At 42.6% G+C, this 16,903-nt stretch overlaps 1 protein-coding gene across 2 annotated transcripts in view; it reads left to right on the top strand.

The window, feature by feature from the left end:
• POU6F2 (POU class 6 homeobox 2) overlaps window positions 1-16,903 on the top strand; it is a 450,704-nt gene that overhangs the window by 387,645 nt on the left and 46,156 nt on the right. For both annotated transcript variants that reach the window (XM_067745520.1, XM_067745521.1), the window contains one exon: window positions 10,406-10,552. In XM_067745520.1, coding sequence (XP_067601621.1) covers window positions 10,406-10,552 — 147 coding nt within the window. The remainder of the gene's footprint in view (window positions 1-10,405; window positions 10,553-16,903) is intronic.

Genomic DNA, 16,903 nt, shown 5'->3' with positions numbered 1-16,903 from the left:
CTGGTCTTTGCCTCCTGATCTTCTCTGCCTCCAGGCTGACCCACCCCCCACCCTAGTCCAGCTCAGTCACCAGAGTGACCATTCTAAACCTCAGATCTGATCATGTCCCTCCACCCTCCCGCACAGAATGAAGGTGACACACCAAGTGCTCCCTCCATAATCTCACACCTCACCCCATCATCTGCCACTCCCCTCCCTCACTTCATGGTCCCAAAATATCCAAGTACCAATGCAGTGGCTTCACACCCATGAAATGCTTTCTCTGCCCTCCATTCTATTATTCCCTTCTTTCTCCTGTTCCCAACTCTTCCCCAGTCAACTCCTAATCATCCTTCTTGATTCTAAGATCCTAAGTGGTTTGCACGCCTGAGGTCTAGCGAGGGCCCCTCATCTGGGCTCCGGGCACCCCTTTCTTACAGCACTGGCTATATGGGGTGGAAGTCAGCAATTCATCAATTAGGGAGCACATCAAGGCAAAAGACTCTTGCCTCGTTCACCTCTGTATCCCTGGGGCCTGGCTCAGCGCCTGCCCGACGTTTATGGGAAGTATCTGATGAACAGAATTGTCCTGAGGCTCCGCAGGGCAGACCATGCCGTGTCTTTCTTTGAGTGCCTCATCCTTTCTTGTCTTTCTTCGGCCCTCAATAGCACCTATTTTCCCTGCAGGGGCTCAACCAGTGTTGGGGAGTAATTTAAGTAAATTAGACGTGGGCGGGGCAAAAGTGTGCCCTGCTTTCCCGTAGCTAGAAACTGGAATAATACCAATTGCTGTACCAGGGAAGCAATTTATTCTTTAAAAAAATTAGCCTTTTTTCTTTCATCACAGGAGTGCTCCCAATCACTTATTTAAACTGGATGATAGAATGAAAGATACAGAAAGAGTAATTTTGAAATATCAACAAATTCACCTAACTAATGTGCCATGACAATAGGCAATTGGTGAGAGGAGCGCTATTGTATGTAAGTAGGAAAATAGCATGAAACTCAATAAAAAGATAGATTTTCAGGTTATTAAATGGAGGACTAGACAGAAAAGGAAATGAGATGTGTAAGCTGGTGGTAACACAGTATTGGCCTGCATATAACTTAGATAAAGTCTGATTTAGTGTTGGTGAGTTTCCATAATACTGACCTCTCTGCTTCCAAATCAAATGTATTGGGGTAAGTTAAACACTAGTTTTTCCCCCTCAGTGCTGGGCTTGACAATTTTATCAGTAAATTTAAAAATAAAAAAGAAATGCCCCCCATCGGAGAGCTTTCTATAGTTTGCAGCCAATCAGTGTGCTGGCCAGACTTATTTCCTTCCCCTCCCTCAAGGGGTCCCTGTTCCCTCGGTGCAGATCTCATCAATCATCCTGCAGAACCTGGACCCGGGCCCTCTGCAGAATCCACCTCTCTCTCCAGTGTCCTTCTAGACCACTCTCCAGGGCATCTACATGTGCTCATAGTCTCCCCTCTGTTCACCTGCGTTGATGTGCAGGGTTTGCAAAGCCATCTGAATAGAACCTCACTTTTGACACTGCCCCCAGTGACCTCCAGGAACCACAGACCATGTAAATGCCCAAGTGGTCGACACCTCCTGAAGTCCCACCACAGTGAGGCTGCACGAAGGGAGAGCATGCCCCTCCTACACTGATGTCACACTCTGCCACCCAGCCTCAAAGAGACACAGGGATCCATCCTTATCTGGGGAAAACAGCCCTTTCTGCTCCTGCCCGTGCTGCTGTCTGCAAAAGCTTTGCTCTAGTCCATGGGGCTGGGCTGGGGATGCAAACCCCATAGTCCAACTCCATCTCCACCAACACAGCCCAAGGATAAAAAAATAAATAAAAGCCCTCATTCACTGCCTCCTTATGCTTCAGCTCCCAGGTAACATCAAACCTGGAGCTTAAGCCCTCCACACAGCCCCATCCCCACTTGATTCTCAGCCTGCAGTTTCCAGGGATGCTTTTGGTCCAAGAGGTCCAGGGAAGAGCCTTCATCCTTAGATGCTGCCGTTGTTTTTATATCCTGGGATATTCCCAGAATTCCTTGGGGGAGTCTGCCTGGGCAGCTGAGAGGAATGCTGTAAGTGCAGGCGGTGACTCACACTAGGAACTGACCCATCAGGGATTATTCACGAACCCTCAGGACTGAGTCACCCATATTCAAGGCTCTGGTCAGTCAGTCCAGTGGGTGTGAGAGACTCTAAAGTGTGGTGCTGTGTTTTTAAAAAGATGAGGTTAGACAAATTTCCTCCAAAATTTTCACTCTTTTCTGTAAATTGAAGGGTCCAACTCCCACCAAGATCCCAGTCAGGCCTAGATATCTTTGACTCAGTCCTTCATATGTTCATTCAATCCATGTTGACTGAGGGCCTGCTGGGTGCCTGGTGTTGTTGAAGAGCTGAAGATACAGCAGTGAACCAAAATCTGTATTCTGGAGAGAGGGATGAAGAGAATACACAAATGACTAATGTAACATTAGACTCTACAAGTGCTGTGAAATACATGAGAAAACTAGATGGAGAGTGAAAGGGAATTTTTTTTAAACTTTGTATTACGGAAAATTGCAAGCACATGTAAAAGTAGAAAAAATAGCATAATGAGGGGCTTCCCTGGTGGCGCAGTGGTTGAGAGTCTGCCTGCCGATGCAGGGGACACGGGTTCGTGCCCCGGTCCGGGAAGATCCCACATGCCGCGGAGCGGCTGGGCCCGTGAGCCATGGCCGCTGAGCCTGTGCGTCCGGAGCCTGTGCTCCGCAACAGGAGAGGCCACAACAGTGAGAGGCCCGCGTACCGCAAAAAAATAAATAAATAAAAATTAAAAATAGCATAATGAACCATATATATCCACCACCTAGGTTCTACAGTGATCAACACCAGACGCTCTTCTATATCCCCACCCTTCTCCCCACTGCGTAGATTATTTCAGAATGAATCCCTGACATTGTATCATTTCCTTGTACATGTTTTGGCATGAATCTTTAAAAGAAAGGGAGTGCTTTTTAGATAAAGTAGTCAAGAAACGTGTCTCTATGGAGGTGACCTGGGAGAAGAGAGATGTGAATGAGAAAGGGTTGCAGATGTAGAAACAGCAAGTGCAAACACCCCAGGGTAGTTGAGGATCTGCAAAAAGTCCCATTGTGACTCCCCTCAAGGGAGTGAGGGGCAGAGGGGATGCAAACCTAAACAATAGTGTGGCCAGAAGTTCCTGGAAGGAATAAAAATTACTATAGCAAAATTTGCATAGTGCTTACCATATGCCAGGAACTCTTCTAGTATTTTGCATATATTAACTCATGTATTTTTCACAGCATCCCCATTACATCATTACTCCTATTATTATCCCCAGTTTACGAACATTGAAAAAACTGAGACACAGAAAGTGTTTTAGTCCTTTCAGGCTGCTATAACAAAACACCAAAGACTGCGTGGCTTAATAAACCAAAAATTTATTTCTCACAGTTCTGGAAGCTGGGAAGTCCAAGAGGAAGGCACCAGCATGGTTGAGTTCTGTTGAGAGCCCTCTCCTGATTCACAGTGCTTTCTCACTGTGTCCTCATGTGGTGAAAGGGGCTAAAGATCTCTATGGGGTCTCTTTTCATAAGGGCACTAATCCCATCCGTGAGGGCTCCACCCCTGTGACTTAAGCACCTCCCAGAGGCCCCATCTCCTAATACCATCATCTTTGGGGGTTAAGATTTCAACATATGAATTGGAGGGAGCAGGTGCACAAACATTCAGACCTTAGCAGAAAGGTACAGCAAGTTACTGGCAGCTTCATGATTGGAACCCAGGCAATCTAGTTCCAGAATGCAAGCTCTTAATTCTTACACTGTGCTGCTCCCCTTTCCCTTTTCAGATAGAATGGTTCATTCATTGCCAGTCACATTTCTGTGCAACTCTGAGCGAGCACAAGGTAGACAGAGACCGAATCAGAGATGCCCTTCCAGGTCTCTTTGAACCCACCACCTCTTCTCTCACTGACCCCACACCAGACTGCCACCCCCTCCAGGTCTGGATACTGCTCCCTGGACAGCTCATCTTTTCCTACCTCCCATCTCTTCCTACCAGATCTCTTTCCCTCTATGACTATAAGTCCCCAGAGGGTAGGGAACATGTCACTCTGTCATTCACACCATCTTTCTCACACTGTGCCCAAAACATAGTGGGTCCTGAATAAAGGTTTGCAGGGTTAAGACCTAAATGAGTGAAAGGGAGTGACATTTGCCTTGTAGCCATAATTGTTCAAGTTCCACCCAGATCCCTTGGAATCCTTCTTTTCTGTAAGTTGCCCCCGTCTTGGGGGGCTTTCAAAAACCAGCACGAGCAGCTCTTCTTCCAAACACTCCACTTTGTCCCAAGAGCAAAGAGCCAACAGTACCCAGGGATTTGAGTCCCAAGCCTCTCCTCCACCCCACAGATGTGAACTGGGACTGTCAGGTGTTGAGTGTGGACACCCAGCCTCCTTGCCTCGGGAGTGGGAACTCACACTCCAGAGCCCCTGCTAGATTGGAATTCCTCCCTTCCCCCTCCATCCTGTTTCTGGGAAACTCAACCTCAGACTTTAGGTCATTTACAAAATTCCTCTGTTAGCCAGTGTAGCTGGGTGTTGATAGAAAGTTACTGGAGCATTAATAGAAAATTACTATACTACAGTTGGCCAGAAAATTAAAATAAATTAAATATAATTCATTTTGAGACTAGACTGAAATCCATGTGACTTTACGTTGATGACTCGAAGGTATTTTAGGACGTTGCAGTATCTGAGAGTCATCACGGCACATCTCATGCACTCCAGGCTGAGACGTCTCAGCCATGGAAATGGAGACTTTTGGTTGGTAGAGAGTTGGACGGGCAGCATGTAGCACGTTGCCATCTCTTCAGGGAAGTGGGCAGAGAGCAAGCAGCAAAGCTTGACTCAATATTAAAACTCACAAAACTGAGACTTCTCCAGAGGTCCAGCAGTTAAGACTCCACGATCCCACTGCAGGGGGCACAGGTTTGATCCCTGGTCAAGGAACTAAGATCCCGCATGCCACGTAGTGAGGCCAAAAATAAACATTAAAATTAAAAAATAAAATAAAACTCACAAAACTGATTGCTGTGATGAGGGTTTCATAACACATAATAATCATGAGATCAAAGGGAAAAACCTGGTAGGATAGAACACACATCGGGTGGGTCATTGAGATGAATATGGCCGCCCTTCCAGAATTTGTCTACCGGTATTTCCTTGACCTTTAAGAGAAGCCTTGAGGGTAAGAAGTGGAAATACTGATTTGGTTAAAAGAGTCCCAAGGAACCAAGAAACACGTTTTGCAGTATAAGAAAAGTCAAGGACCTAGTGTATGGAAATGAAGAGCCACATTTGCCCTCCTGTTTCTAGGCAGCCACTGCAAGTCATTTCAGACCTTAAATGGGGAATGAATTGTGATGAATGTGTTCATGAACATCCTCATTTAAAAACAAATGATACCACAGTTTCGGAGTTTTAAATTGAAAAGTTAGTAGCAAAAAGAGCTGCTCCAAAATCCATATTCTATAAAACTCACATAGCTCATGAGGAGAATGATAAAACTATAGATCATGAGCAATTATGCTCCAAAGAAAGGTTTGAGCCGGCTGCATTCATAAGGTCCTCCTGGTACAAAGACATAGACATAGACTATAACACTACAGCCACAGTGCTGCGTTATGCTGCCGTAGTTTTGTAAATAAGATTTATGCTAATAGCATAATGTAATCAGCAAATTTTCATGAACAATATTGTGACTACTAAGGCTCAGATTCAAGAAACCTGAATTCTTTAGCAGGCTGTAGAATGTGAGTCTTTCAGAGAAAGAGAAGACGGGGCTAGATTTGGATACCCCACCACATCATCTCTGGCGACATTTATGTGACGCCACACAGATGACACCATCTAAGAGTCCTCCTTGAAGAAACTGTATCAGAGTTTTTCTTTCCATCACCACTTAGTGTCCACAGATAATAAGGATGTGCATAGAGCCCTATGGATTTGGGAATATGGATTTATTCTCATTATGAGATGACTACCCAATATCCCTATCGATACGTGAATGGAGAAATCAACCATTGCAAATCCCAAGGGAAATGTTTTTTATGAATCTACTTCCTGCATGCCTTCACTATCAAATTAACAACTGTGGGATAGACTCATTCACCATAGTTTGACATGAGGCAGGAATTAAACTGCAAAATGGGTGTCCTTCTGGAACCCTAACAAATGTTGTAAACTAAGCGTGAGATAAAACAGACCAGAAAAAAAAAAAGGTCTTCTCTTGCTGTTCTGCCACCTACCTACCCTGGCCTCAGAATCAAAACACTGCTTTCTCTATACATTTCTCTATACGTGATCAAATATGAGAGGCCAGCAGGTGATGTCATGCTTTAACTACTTCTTTCAGATGTCCTCCAGTCTGAAATATCTTTAAACCCCATATTTATCTTTTCAATTATACAACTCATCTCATCTAACAATCACATTACTTAGCTAATCGCTTTCTTCAAGCTACTGTTTTAAAATAAGCAAAATAAAATTAGAAAGTACAATTTAAAGTATAAAAATGGAGACTACAGTTACTGTGTTCACATTACTTCCAGAGTAAAAAGATATTTGTGGAGGTGAGTTCTAATTCTGATAAATTAATCAGTTCAGAATCCTGCTGCACACTATGAACTCCGAGGATAATAGCTGTAGCACTGTTTTAGAACACGATATGCGCCAAGTATCATTCCAAAACTTTTTTGCATATGTTATCTCGTCTAATTCTCATCATAACTCTGTGAACAGGGGTGCCCTGTTTACACCCATTTAACCTATGAGAGTAGGAAGCATGGTTTACTTCAGGTCACAAGCCAAGGCAGTCTGGTTTCAGAGCGGATGCCCTCAACTGCATGAATGGATAGACCAGGCTCTGTGAGGCTTGAAGCCTTTGCTTACCGGTACAAAACTATTTTTGTTTTATTATCCTGTTATTTTTATTCTCAAAAATTCAGGGGGCTGTCTTAAGGAATTAGTGTTTCTATTAGTAGGTTTTTAGACTATCTGAGACTTATAGAACTATAGCTTGATGTATTCAGGGCCCAGAATCCATTTGGATGTGACATGAGGACTCTCTATGCAAATCCTGCTTTGAGAGCTACCACATTTATAAACAAGCGTGCACCAGAATGCAGCATGTCTTTCGAACTGGTCTATTGCAAACACAAGTATGTAGCACAGTCAGACCTCATTTGGGCCATCCTTTGCTGGTTAGGTACATTGGCAATGAAAGATCTGAAGGCATACGCTTGGCAGTGCCTTCAAAACATCCAGTTGGTCCTAGAACGTTAACATGCTCATTATATGCATTTATTGTGCCTGGGCTCCCCACTGTCCAAATCTCCCCCGAGTCTCCAATCAAGAAGGAGTATTGAGAGGAACACTGCTAATAGGACATGACTGGGGACAATACAGAGTGACATGACCCAAGGTGATGAAGAGAACACTTATGGTTTCCTGACCGTTCCTGCCACGTATCTTAATGCATATTACATCCCTGCCTTGGCAGTTCCAGACAGAAAAGCCAAAAGATATTTAGGAAGCTGCATCCATCGACAACACCAACGGTCCATCTGAAACGCTGTCAGCTTACAGATTGACTTGTACCTGGTCTCTGTATATACCACTCACTCCCCTGCCTTCACTTCCAACTCTGCTTCCAGAGGCCAGCAAGGCATCTCCCCAGAGCCCTGCACCCTTCACAAAGACCTAGGGATGCAAGTAAGAGAGCCATCGAGTTGGCATTTGCTTCATTAAGAGAGAAAGGCTGCAAAAACAGGAACAGATTGGATTTCAATCTAGGACCGGGATATAGAGAAAGTAAACGTTTAAAAAATAAAATCTGTACATCCATGGTCGCTGAAGCAATCTTTCAAAACAGTAGAAGTATTCCCATTCCTGGCCCCATAACACAAAGGCCCAGAGGCTGATTTTAAGTAGGTGCTTTGTTTTATATTCAGAACAACAGTTTATCCTTCATATAATACCTGAATTTATTGTGACTACATGGGACTATTGCTGAACAACACACTAGTGTCCTAAATGTTGGGAATTCTCATCTACACTATTGTATTGTATCCAGAGAGTAATTCCAAAATTTCCTATGTGAATTTTTGATTGACCTAGATGTCAGGGAAATGTCTTCCAATTTTTAAAAATATTTTCTCTTCATTAAATAGGAAGCATTGTCTTATCTTCTTTAGAAAGCATTCTGTAGGTACTGATTTAAATGTTTCACTCAAAATTCGTGGACAAAATTGCATATTCAACATTAGAACCAAATTGCACATAATTTAATCTTTCTTTGAGATTAAGAAGCTTGGTTTGAGAGCTCCCTGAAATTCAGGAATTTCATTATGATTTCAGCTCGTATTGCATGAAAAGAAACGTAAACATAGCAACCGGCACGTGACCTGAGAATTGTGTACCACTGGGCAGTGTCCATCCTGGCCATTTGGGGAAGGTATTCCTCAAGTGGTCATCTCACTTTGGAAGTGAAAAAAAAAGAACACACTATAAACTCTTCCACTTTAGGGAGTCAAGCCAAAAACAAGGAGAGTTTCCATTCAGCATATACCATTACTTGCCTCCTATACACTGTACAAATATCCTCAGAAAACCAAGATCAAGGCCAACCTGAATTTTAAATCCCATGGTGGTAATCTGGGATAAGACAGGGTTTCTCTTTAGGCTAATGAATGAGAATTTTTTTTTTTCTCCTTAAAAAGAAAATCATTATCTTTTAGGAGAGAGATAAAGGCAAAAGACACATAATGTAATGAGCTGAAAGTGGATTTTCATTGCTAAAAAAAATGTGCTGGGTCAATGGAATGACTGTAGAACTAGTGCTGTGAAATTTCGTTATAAAAGAATAAAGAAACCAATAAGATAAGGATATCACATTAATGGGGGGAGAATTATTAAATTCTTGTCCTTTTTGATATTTCCTCTGACAATTAGTATTTCCATCCTCATCAGATGACATAAACTCTAGGCAAATTTCCAAAGGAATTAAGTAATAAAATATGTTTTGAGAGGAAGAGGGGGGGAAAAAGGAAAAGAAAGAAAAAGACAAGAAACTGAGACAGTAAAGAGAGAGTAAAGAAGAAAGTTAAAAAAAAAAAAGAGGCATCTTTAAAAGAGCTTCTAGGACTTGAATTAAGTATGGCATTAAATTTTTTCTACCAAGTCTTAGTCGTGGCAGGTTTCTGCTAAATGCAGGAATTTCATGGATGTGGGAACTGGTGATGGAAAATGCATTATTATACACAACAATTGCTGTACTTGAGAGGAACTATATGGGAAAAAATAACACCCTGGAATAAATACAAATGAAATTCATGTATCAAAACCATTACTGTGAAAATAGTTTAAATGTTTCTTGCATTTATATCTAGTCATTAACCTAAATGCAGATTTTAGTTCAAGCTACACTTCTGCCTCATGGTCAGAAGGCCTGAAAACCTGTGACGTGGAAAATTGGCAGGATAAAGAATATTGAATTGGCCTCCACAGAAAAACAAAATTTGGCAGCCATAACCTCCTCCTTGGGTGGCTCTCTCCACCCCCCATTCCCCCCACCCCGCCCCGCCACTATTCCCCTGTCAAATTCCTCCCTAGCTCACTCTTGTCCCAGCAAAGAGGCCAAGGGAAGGCCGTATATGAGCTAAAACAGCAAGCTGATGTCAACCTGACCATTCACCAGGGGACCTTTGTCCTTGACCTTGAATTCCATGGTTCAAGTGAGCCCCCCCAAAAGTCCCAACCCTAGACTTAGCCTCTGAGAGCACAGAGGCTGGAGATTTCTATTTCTCCTGACTTTGATTTCCTTAATCCTTGGAGAAGGACGTGGGGTGAGGCGTCTGCCTTACCAGATATGAAACTGCAATTCACAAATGAAAATGATAAACTCATTTGCATAAATCCCTAAAATCTCTTCCTCTCCTCCACCCCTACTCCCATCCTGTTTTAATCCCACATTCAGTCTGGTTGCCTCAAGCAAAGAAGACCTTTTCTCCAAGTTTTATTTAGTCTAGCAAACAAAACCCAGGGACTTCTCCAAAATTATTTCTCCACCTGGGAAGATCCTAAGGTCCCACCTCGCCCCTGGGGCCCACCTTCCTCCCTCCTGGGGCGACTCCCAAACCCAGGCTCCATTAAGCAGCCCAGTGTTGATGGAGAATATTTCCCTTCCAACCTCATTTCCAACCTTTCCCAAACCCTACAGCTTCAGAGGGAATGTTCCCCAGGCCCTTTGCATGAGCCATTTGGAGCGATAACTTTCCCCCCACAAGTGAATGTTGTTTCCGTGTGCTGTGCGTGTCTTGGTGGTTTCACCCTGATCTTTTCTCTCTTTGCAGCTGGTTAATAATCCACTAGCAAGTCAGGCTGCAGCGGCTGCAGCAGCAGCAGCCATGGGCTCCATAGCAAGTTCACAGGCCTTTGGCAATGCCCTCTCCAGTCTGCAGGGGGTCACAGGTCAACTAGTTACTAATGCACAAGGACAGGTGAGTGGGAGATGGGAACAAGAGTGAATTTTTATGGCAGATTGAACTTGGAAAAGAAATGAATTTCTTTTGCATGACAGTGATATGTAACCGCAGCTGTACAAGGCAAATAAATAATGTTGACCAGCAACGTCAAGAAGAGAAGGGTTGGGAGGTGTTTCTCTAATTTAGAAGCAAGATTTTTTTTCTTCCCCTGGAATGTCTACTAAGTTTTATTTTGGTTTTATTTCTATACGATGACTCATGTTATGACCTTAATTGAAGAAATTACTTTTCAGGATTGGGAGACTCTTTCTAAGAAAAATCAGTTACATTTTACAAGTAAGATTTCCATTTTGCTTTTTTTTATTTTTTCATTTTTTGGAAATTTGGGTATTGGAGGAGACTGGTAAGTTTCCTTCCCTAATTGCTCTAAGATTTTTAAATTAACCTTAAGAAAGCTATTTCTGGATGTATGCGGAGGTGATGGGAAACAATTCAGGATGTCCTGTAAAGGTAAAAAAGAAAAGGCGCGAGTTAGAGTTATCCCAAAACCGCCAGTCGCCGACGTGCCCAGCCACTTGCTGATTCTCACTAGCCCTCAGCGGTCTCTCGTGTGCTTGTAGATTTACTTCAGCCTGCTAGGGCCATTAAACCTTGCTCATGTCACCATCAGGCACGTCTGTTCCCTCACACTGCTCTTGTGCCCGCATCGCGACCACCAAGATGCTGATGGGGCTTCTTGATGAAGGTGGTCCCTCTTCAAGACCCCAGTAAACCTGAAAGCTGCGTGCAGAGCCAAAGAGGTTGAAGCTGATGGTGTCGGGGTGCCCTCCATTCAAAGGCCTGACACAGAGCCCAGCCTCGCTGGGTAGGGCACCTGGTTCTCAAATGTTGCTGTTTCTGATGATGAAACACAAGAGAGAAGGAGCTTGCAAGCTTGCCGAGATTCCTCCTCCCAGGTTACTTACCCAGCAGTGAGGTTACTCCTCTATGCTTGGCCTGCTCTGGGGGAACAGGAATTGAGGTGTCTTGAACCTTGCTTTATTTTACATAAAGAGTAAATAGAGATGCATTATAAGCTAAACCGGCTCCATCCACATCCCAGGGGGGAAAAAAAAGTGGATCTTGTTGTATTTCCTGGGCGGGTGCAGGATTGTCCCATCAGAACCCCTGAGGCCTGAACGATGGAGCTTGTCAAAGAGCGGACCCAGGTAATGAATCATCTTATCACAGGTGCACACCACACATATTAAAGGAGGGATGTATGAATACCGTGCCCTCCACGGTCACCTTTCAATGTCGACTTTAACCCTTGTTCCAATCCCTTTTCATCAAAGGATCATTTTATGCAGCTGGCTCTAAATGGAGGCTCTCAAAAGCCTATTAAGATTTCTGGAGGGATGGGGTATTGATGTGGAGGAAATGTTGGTTCTAATATCTATACGCCATACTCAGATCAGGTCTGTCCTGGTAGCTGTTTCCTGGAGTTGTGCCCCAAATAGAACATGCTGTTTCCTTCCTGCCAGGCGCCGACCCTTGAAATGTACATTTTAAGAGTTCAGGATAGACAGCATAACATTGATGTGTATTTCCCTCTGGTTTTTCTTGTTTCCATGTCCAAGTAAAATGTACTACTGTGCCCCACCTCTTGAGTATTTGTGATGAAGAAAATCCTTTATTGTTTAGAAGGAATTATTAGTTTAGTCTTCTGATGATTTAATGGCTGATCATTTTTGCCGGTTACAAATCCACCTCCTTCTCAGGGGCTAGAGTTACAACCTCTGCTTTGTGTGGCCTTGGCCAGCCCCCATCCCAGGGGCTCCCAGCCCACAAGTACCCCTAAGGAAATGGGCTTCAAAGTTGAAGCTTGATTGGCACTCTGCATACATTAAGAGTTGATTTTAACCTTAATTTTTCTATTTTTGAAACTGTGTTACAATAGTTGATTTGATATGGTACACAAACCTCCTAAAGTAAAACAAACTTAACAGAGAAATCAATCATGGCCACTTATAAAGTCTTGTCTGAGAGTTTTAGACACATCCCAATGGCATCGTGTCCCCTTCCTAGTGCAAGAAGAGACCAAGATGCTCCCATTTCCAAAGTAGAGGAATTGGCCACATTGATGCAGCACTATAGGTTTTTTTAAATCTTTGTAATATAAACACCATCATCTTCCCAGAAGAAGGTGCATGCCCTGCACCTCTTGGCACAAAGATACCTATCTGAACCTTACAAAGTAGTCAAATTATATCCCCCAAAAGGCAAATATTATTTGGGCTGTGTGTGTGTGTGTGTGTGTGTGTGTGTGTGTGTGTGTGTGTATATACTCCTTTGGCTTGTGTTAATGTGGTACAAAAGGTAAGAATACATTGGAATCAGGTTAATGCAATCGCCATGTTCAAAATACCATGTAAACTAAGATTACTACATGCAGCCCATTTTCAATTCCTTAGAAATCTCTATGGAGCTTTCCCAGAAAGGATACAAAGAGAAAACTCTAAATATATTTAGAGATTCTTTCATTTGAGTTCTTGACATCAACTATTTTTTTTTTAATTTGCAAGTTCACCTGGGAGTAGTAACATTAAAATCTAAACCTAAGTTAGAAAAGCATGTTTCACTCCACTGATAATTTGCTACGGTAGGTCTGATGATTGCAAGCAGGGGCACTGTGTTATCAGTAAGGCCCTGATCCTTGCTTCCCCCTGCTAAGATTCTCTTTGCTCCCTGGAAACCTAAGTGGGATTACTCAGTAGTTAAGAGCCCTGGCCGATTTCAGACCTGCCTGGGAGTGGGTTTAGGCTCCACCTCTTTTTGGTCTTACGACATTAGGGCAATGACTTAACCTTCCTAAACCAGAGCCTCATCTTCAAAACTCTGACTCAACCCCTATGAGGCAGACTGAGCTAGTGGGTCGCGCTCGGAGGGCAGGTGGTCCTCGGTCTGCCTTCTTGGCTGGGCAGATGCCCGCACAGCGAGACGTGCCCAGATCTTCCTTCAAGCTCTAGGGCCTTAGACTCTCAAGAAATCCTACCACCTGGGACTGTAGTTTTGCTTCCTTGTCTTGGAATCTGACTATGTTTCCATTTACTGGATCTCAGTAAATTTCGATATAGTTAAGGAATTTTTATGTTCCTTTTTTCCAACTAGTAGTTATGAGCAAATATGGAGGAACAACTTCAGACATTTTATACCCTTCTAACCCTGCCATTCATTTGCAGTTAATTCAGAAGTCAGACACTGGTCCAAAGAGTGAATAATTCTAACAAAATAATACATTCCGAAGTCACAAAGCACATATCTTACCCAGGGATGTTAAAGTATTTTAAAATTATATCACACGCAGCTTCACTCTGAGGTGGGAAGGTACCAAGTGTTCTAATGGTAATCAGTGATAATGAAATTGATAATGGCTATCGCAGTGCTGAGAAGAACATTTTGGTTCTCTTTGCTCACTGAATCAGGAACTCACACGGGTGTGGAAGCTAGGCAATGGCATGAGCGCTAGCTATAGACTCATTTGAATCCAAAGTCAGACAATAACTAGTTCTGTGACCTTAGGCAAATTACCTGAGCTCTCTGAGCCTTGGTTTCATTATAAAATAAAAATAATCAAAACTAAGCCCCTAGATTATGAAGATTATATGAGATGTGTGGGGAAAAAAACCTACCATAGCGCCTGAGTACACCATCAAAGACTCAATAAATGATTATCCTAATTAGCATCATTGTCATCATCATGGTTTAGAGTCTGTCTAGTATTTTCTGGAAACCTTTCTTTGGATATACAGCAGAGGCAGTACAGTCTACAGGCAAAGAGAATGAGCTCTGGAACCAGACTGCCATGCACCAGTTGTGAGACCTTGGGCAATTGACTTACGTTCTCTGTGCCCCAATTTCTGCATCCGAACAATGGGGATTGTTATGGCGCCAGCTTCTAGGCTAAAGGTCTTAGAACAGGGTCAGGCACATAGTCATCATTCAATAATACCATCACTCAATAAATGGTACCTGTTATTATTAATTAAGAAGCTGTGTGTTTTCGGTTTGTAACTGTGCACACAAACCTGCTGTGTGTGAGGAGTTTGAGAACGTGAGAATCTTAATAGTAGGACATTAATTTCCGTTAGGGAAATCTCATCCTTACCCTGGATGGTTCCATAGGGGTGTGTGTGTGTGTGTGTGTGTGTGTGTGTGTGTGTTCCTAACACTTATTCAGTGGGTATGTTCAGGATTTGGCAAGTAGATTTACCATCGATTTGTTTAGCTATAGAATTGGCTTCCCTCGAGCCCCTGGCAATATCTCCTTGTTGGTGTTATTGCAGAAAAGTAAAAGCAAATGAAATTTTATTTTAACCTGGGGCTAAAGAAAGCATTTTACATTTTAACTGAAGCTCAGAATGTTTCCTGATGAAATTAGTTCTCAACCACTGTGAAATTTTCGTAAGTGGCAGCAAGGCAAGCCCAAAACCCTTCCTTCAGTCTTTAAAGAGCCAGTCGAGTGAAAAAAAAAAAAAAAAGAATCAACTAAACAACATTACTCTTTTATATATAAAAAGAAGAAAAATAATTAAAAGGACTTACCTACTCAGGTTACCCAAGAATACACACAGCATGATATGAATAAACGATGGCTGAGCACAGCTGGTTTGGCCAGAAGGAAGGACATGCTGTAGGATAGGGGCTGTTTCCTAAATGACCACAAGGCCACGATTAAAGTAAAACAATCTGCTGATCCTAGCAGTAGCCTAGGCTGGACAGGTGGATGGAGAGGTAGGACCACCACCAGTGCCAAGTGGAAAGACCATTCCAATATCATAACTTTACGAAGTGGTGAGAAATACATGTCTTAGAATGGAAGGAACTTGATGCTGACATTGGGATGTCCCTCAGAATTATAATAATAATGAGCTCAATAGCATCTCTAGAGGCAATAGAGTAGCTAAGAATATAGGCTTTAAGGGACATAGGTCTGATGGGAACACATTTCTAGCCCAGTGGCCTTGGATAAGTTCTAGAACTTTCCTGGGCCTCCATTTCCTCATCAGCAAAGTGGGAGTGATAAGACTTCTCACATACTTTTCGTGTGGGGTTAGACGTGATAATAGCAGAAAGAGTGCTTAGCACAGTGCCTGATAGCTCTTAAGCATTTAGTAAATTACATTAATTGATCCATAAATTAATGCCATAGCTATTTTTTTAGGATGAAGAAGCAATTGACCTTGAACTCTGGCTTGCTAAAGTCACTCAACACATAATTTTAAATAGAAAGATGAGAATCTTTTAGAGAGAATCACTACAAGATGAAGGAAGATAAAGTTATAATAAATGCAAATCTTAGCCAAAAGATTGAGATATAATGAACTTATGTGTCCATTGAGCCCCTCTGTGGCTTGATTAGGTCTGTCTGTGTAGGAGAACTAACAAAAGCCACAGCTGCCCACATTAGTAAAACTAATTTTAAACTTTATTCAAAGGAGATCGAGTGTGGAGCTTTGACAGTGGGACTAGAACCAACGCATTAGACGTATGCAGCTAAAGCCAGTTGATTGGAAATTTAGGGAGTTTCACAGGTACTCTTGCATTTCATATTTTATAATGAAACACATTAAATGTATAGACAAAAGATAATTTTTTACATAAAAAATAGCACAGGGCTTCCCTGGTGGCGCAGTGGTTGAGAGTCTGCCTGCCGATGCAGGGGATATGGGTTCGTGCTCCGGTCCGGGAAGATCCCACATGCCGCGGAGCGGCTGGGCCCATGAGCCATGGCCGCTGAGCCTGCGCATCCGGAGCCTGTGCTCCACAACGGGAGTAGGCCACAACAGTGAGAGGCCCGAGTACTGCAAAAAACAAAAAAAAATAGCACAAAAGACATCCTTGTTCAGCCACCTAGATACTAACTTTTTTCCATACAAGCTTCAGTTCTTTTGCTTATTTTTACTTTATTTTATTTTATTTTATTTATGGCCGCACCACACAGCATAGGGGAACTTAGTTCCCCAACCAGGGATTAAACCCACAGACCCTGCAATGGAAGCACGGAGTCTTAACCACTGGACCTCAAGGGAAGTCCCTATTGCTTATTTTTAAAAGAAATGAAACATTACTGATAACAGTTAAGACCTTAAAACACCTTCCATTCCTCTCTTTCCCTTTCCCAGGTGATTACTGTGATAAAGTGGTGATTCCTTTCGTGCAAGTTTTGCATTTTTACTACAAAATATTGATTTTTTAAAAAGCTACAAGATCATATTACAGAATACCATTTTAATACAAAAATAGAATATATTATTTAGATATTTTGCATAAATAAGAATCAATTTGTTGAAAATTCAGTGTCGGTATCTAAAAATTCAGAGTTGG

Source organism: Pseudorca crassidens, chromosome 8 (assembly GCF_039906515.1).
Source record: "Pseudorca crassidens isolate mPseCra1 chromosome 8, mPseCra1.hap1, whole genome shotgun sequence".
NCBI classification, from domain to species: Eukaryota; Metazoa; Chordata; class Mammalia; order Artiodactyla; family Delphinidae; genus Pseudorca; species Pseudorca crassidens.
This window is presented reverse-complemented; position numbering and strand designations above follow the sequence as displayed.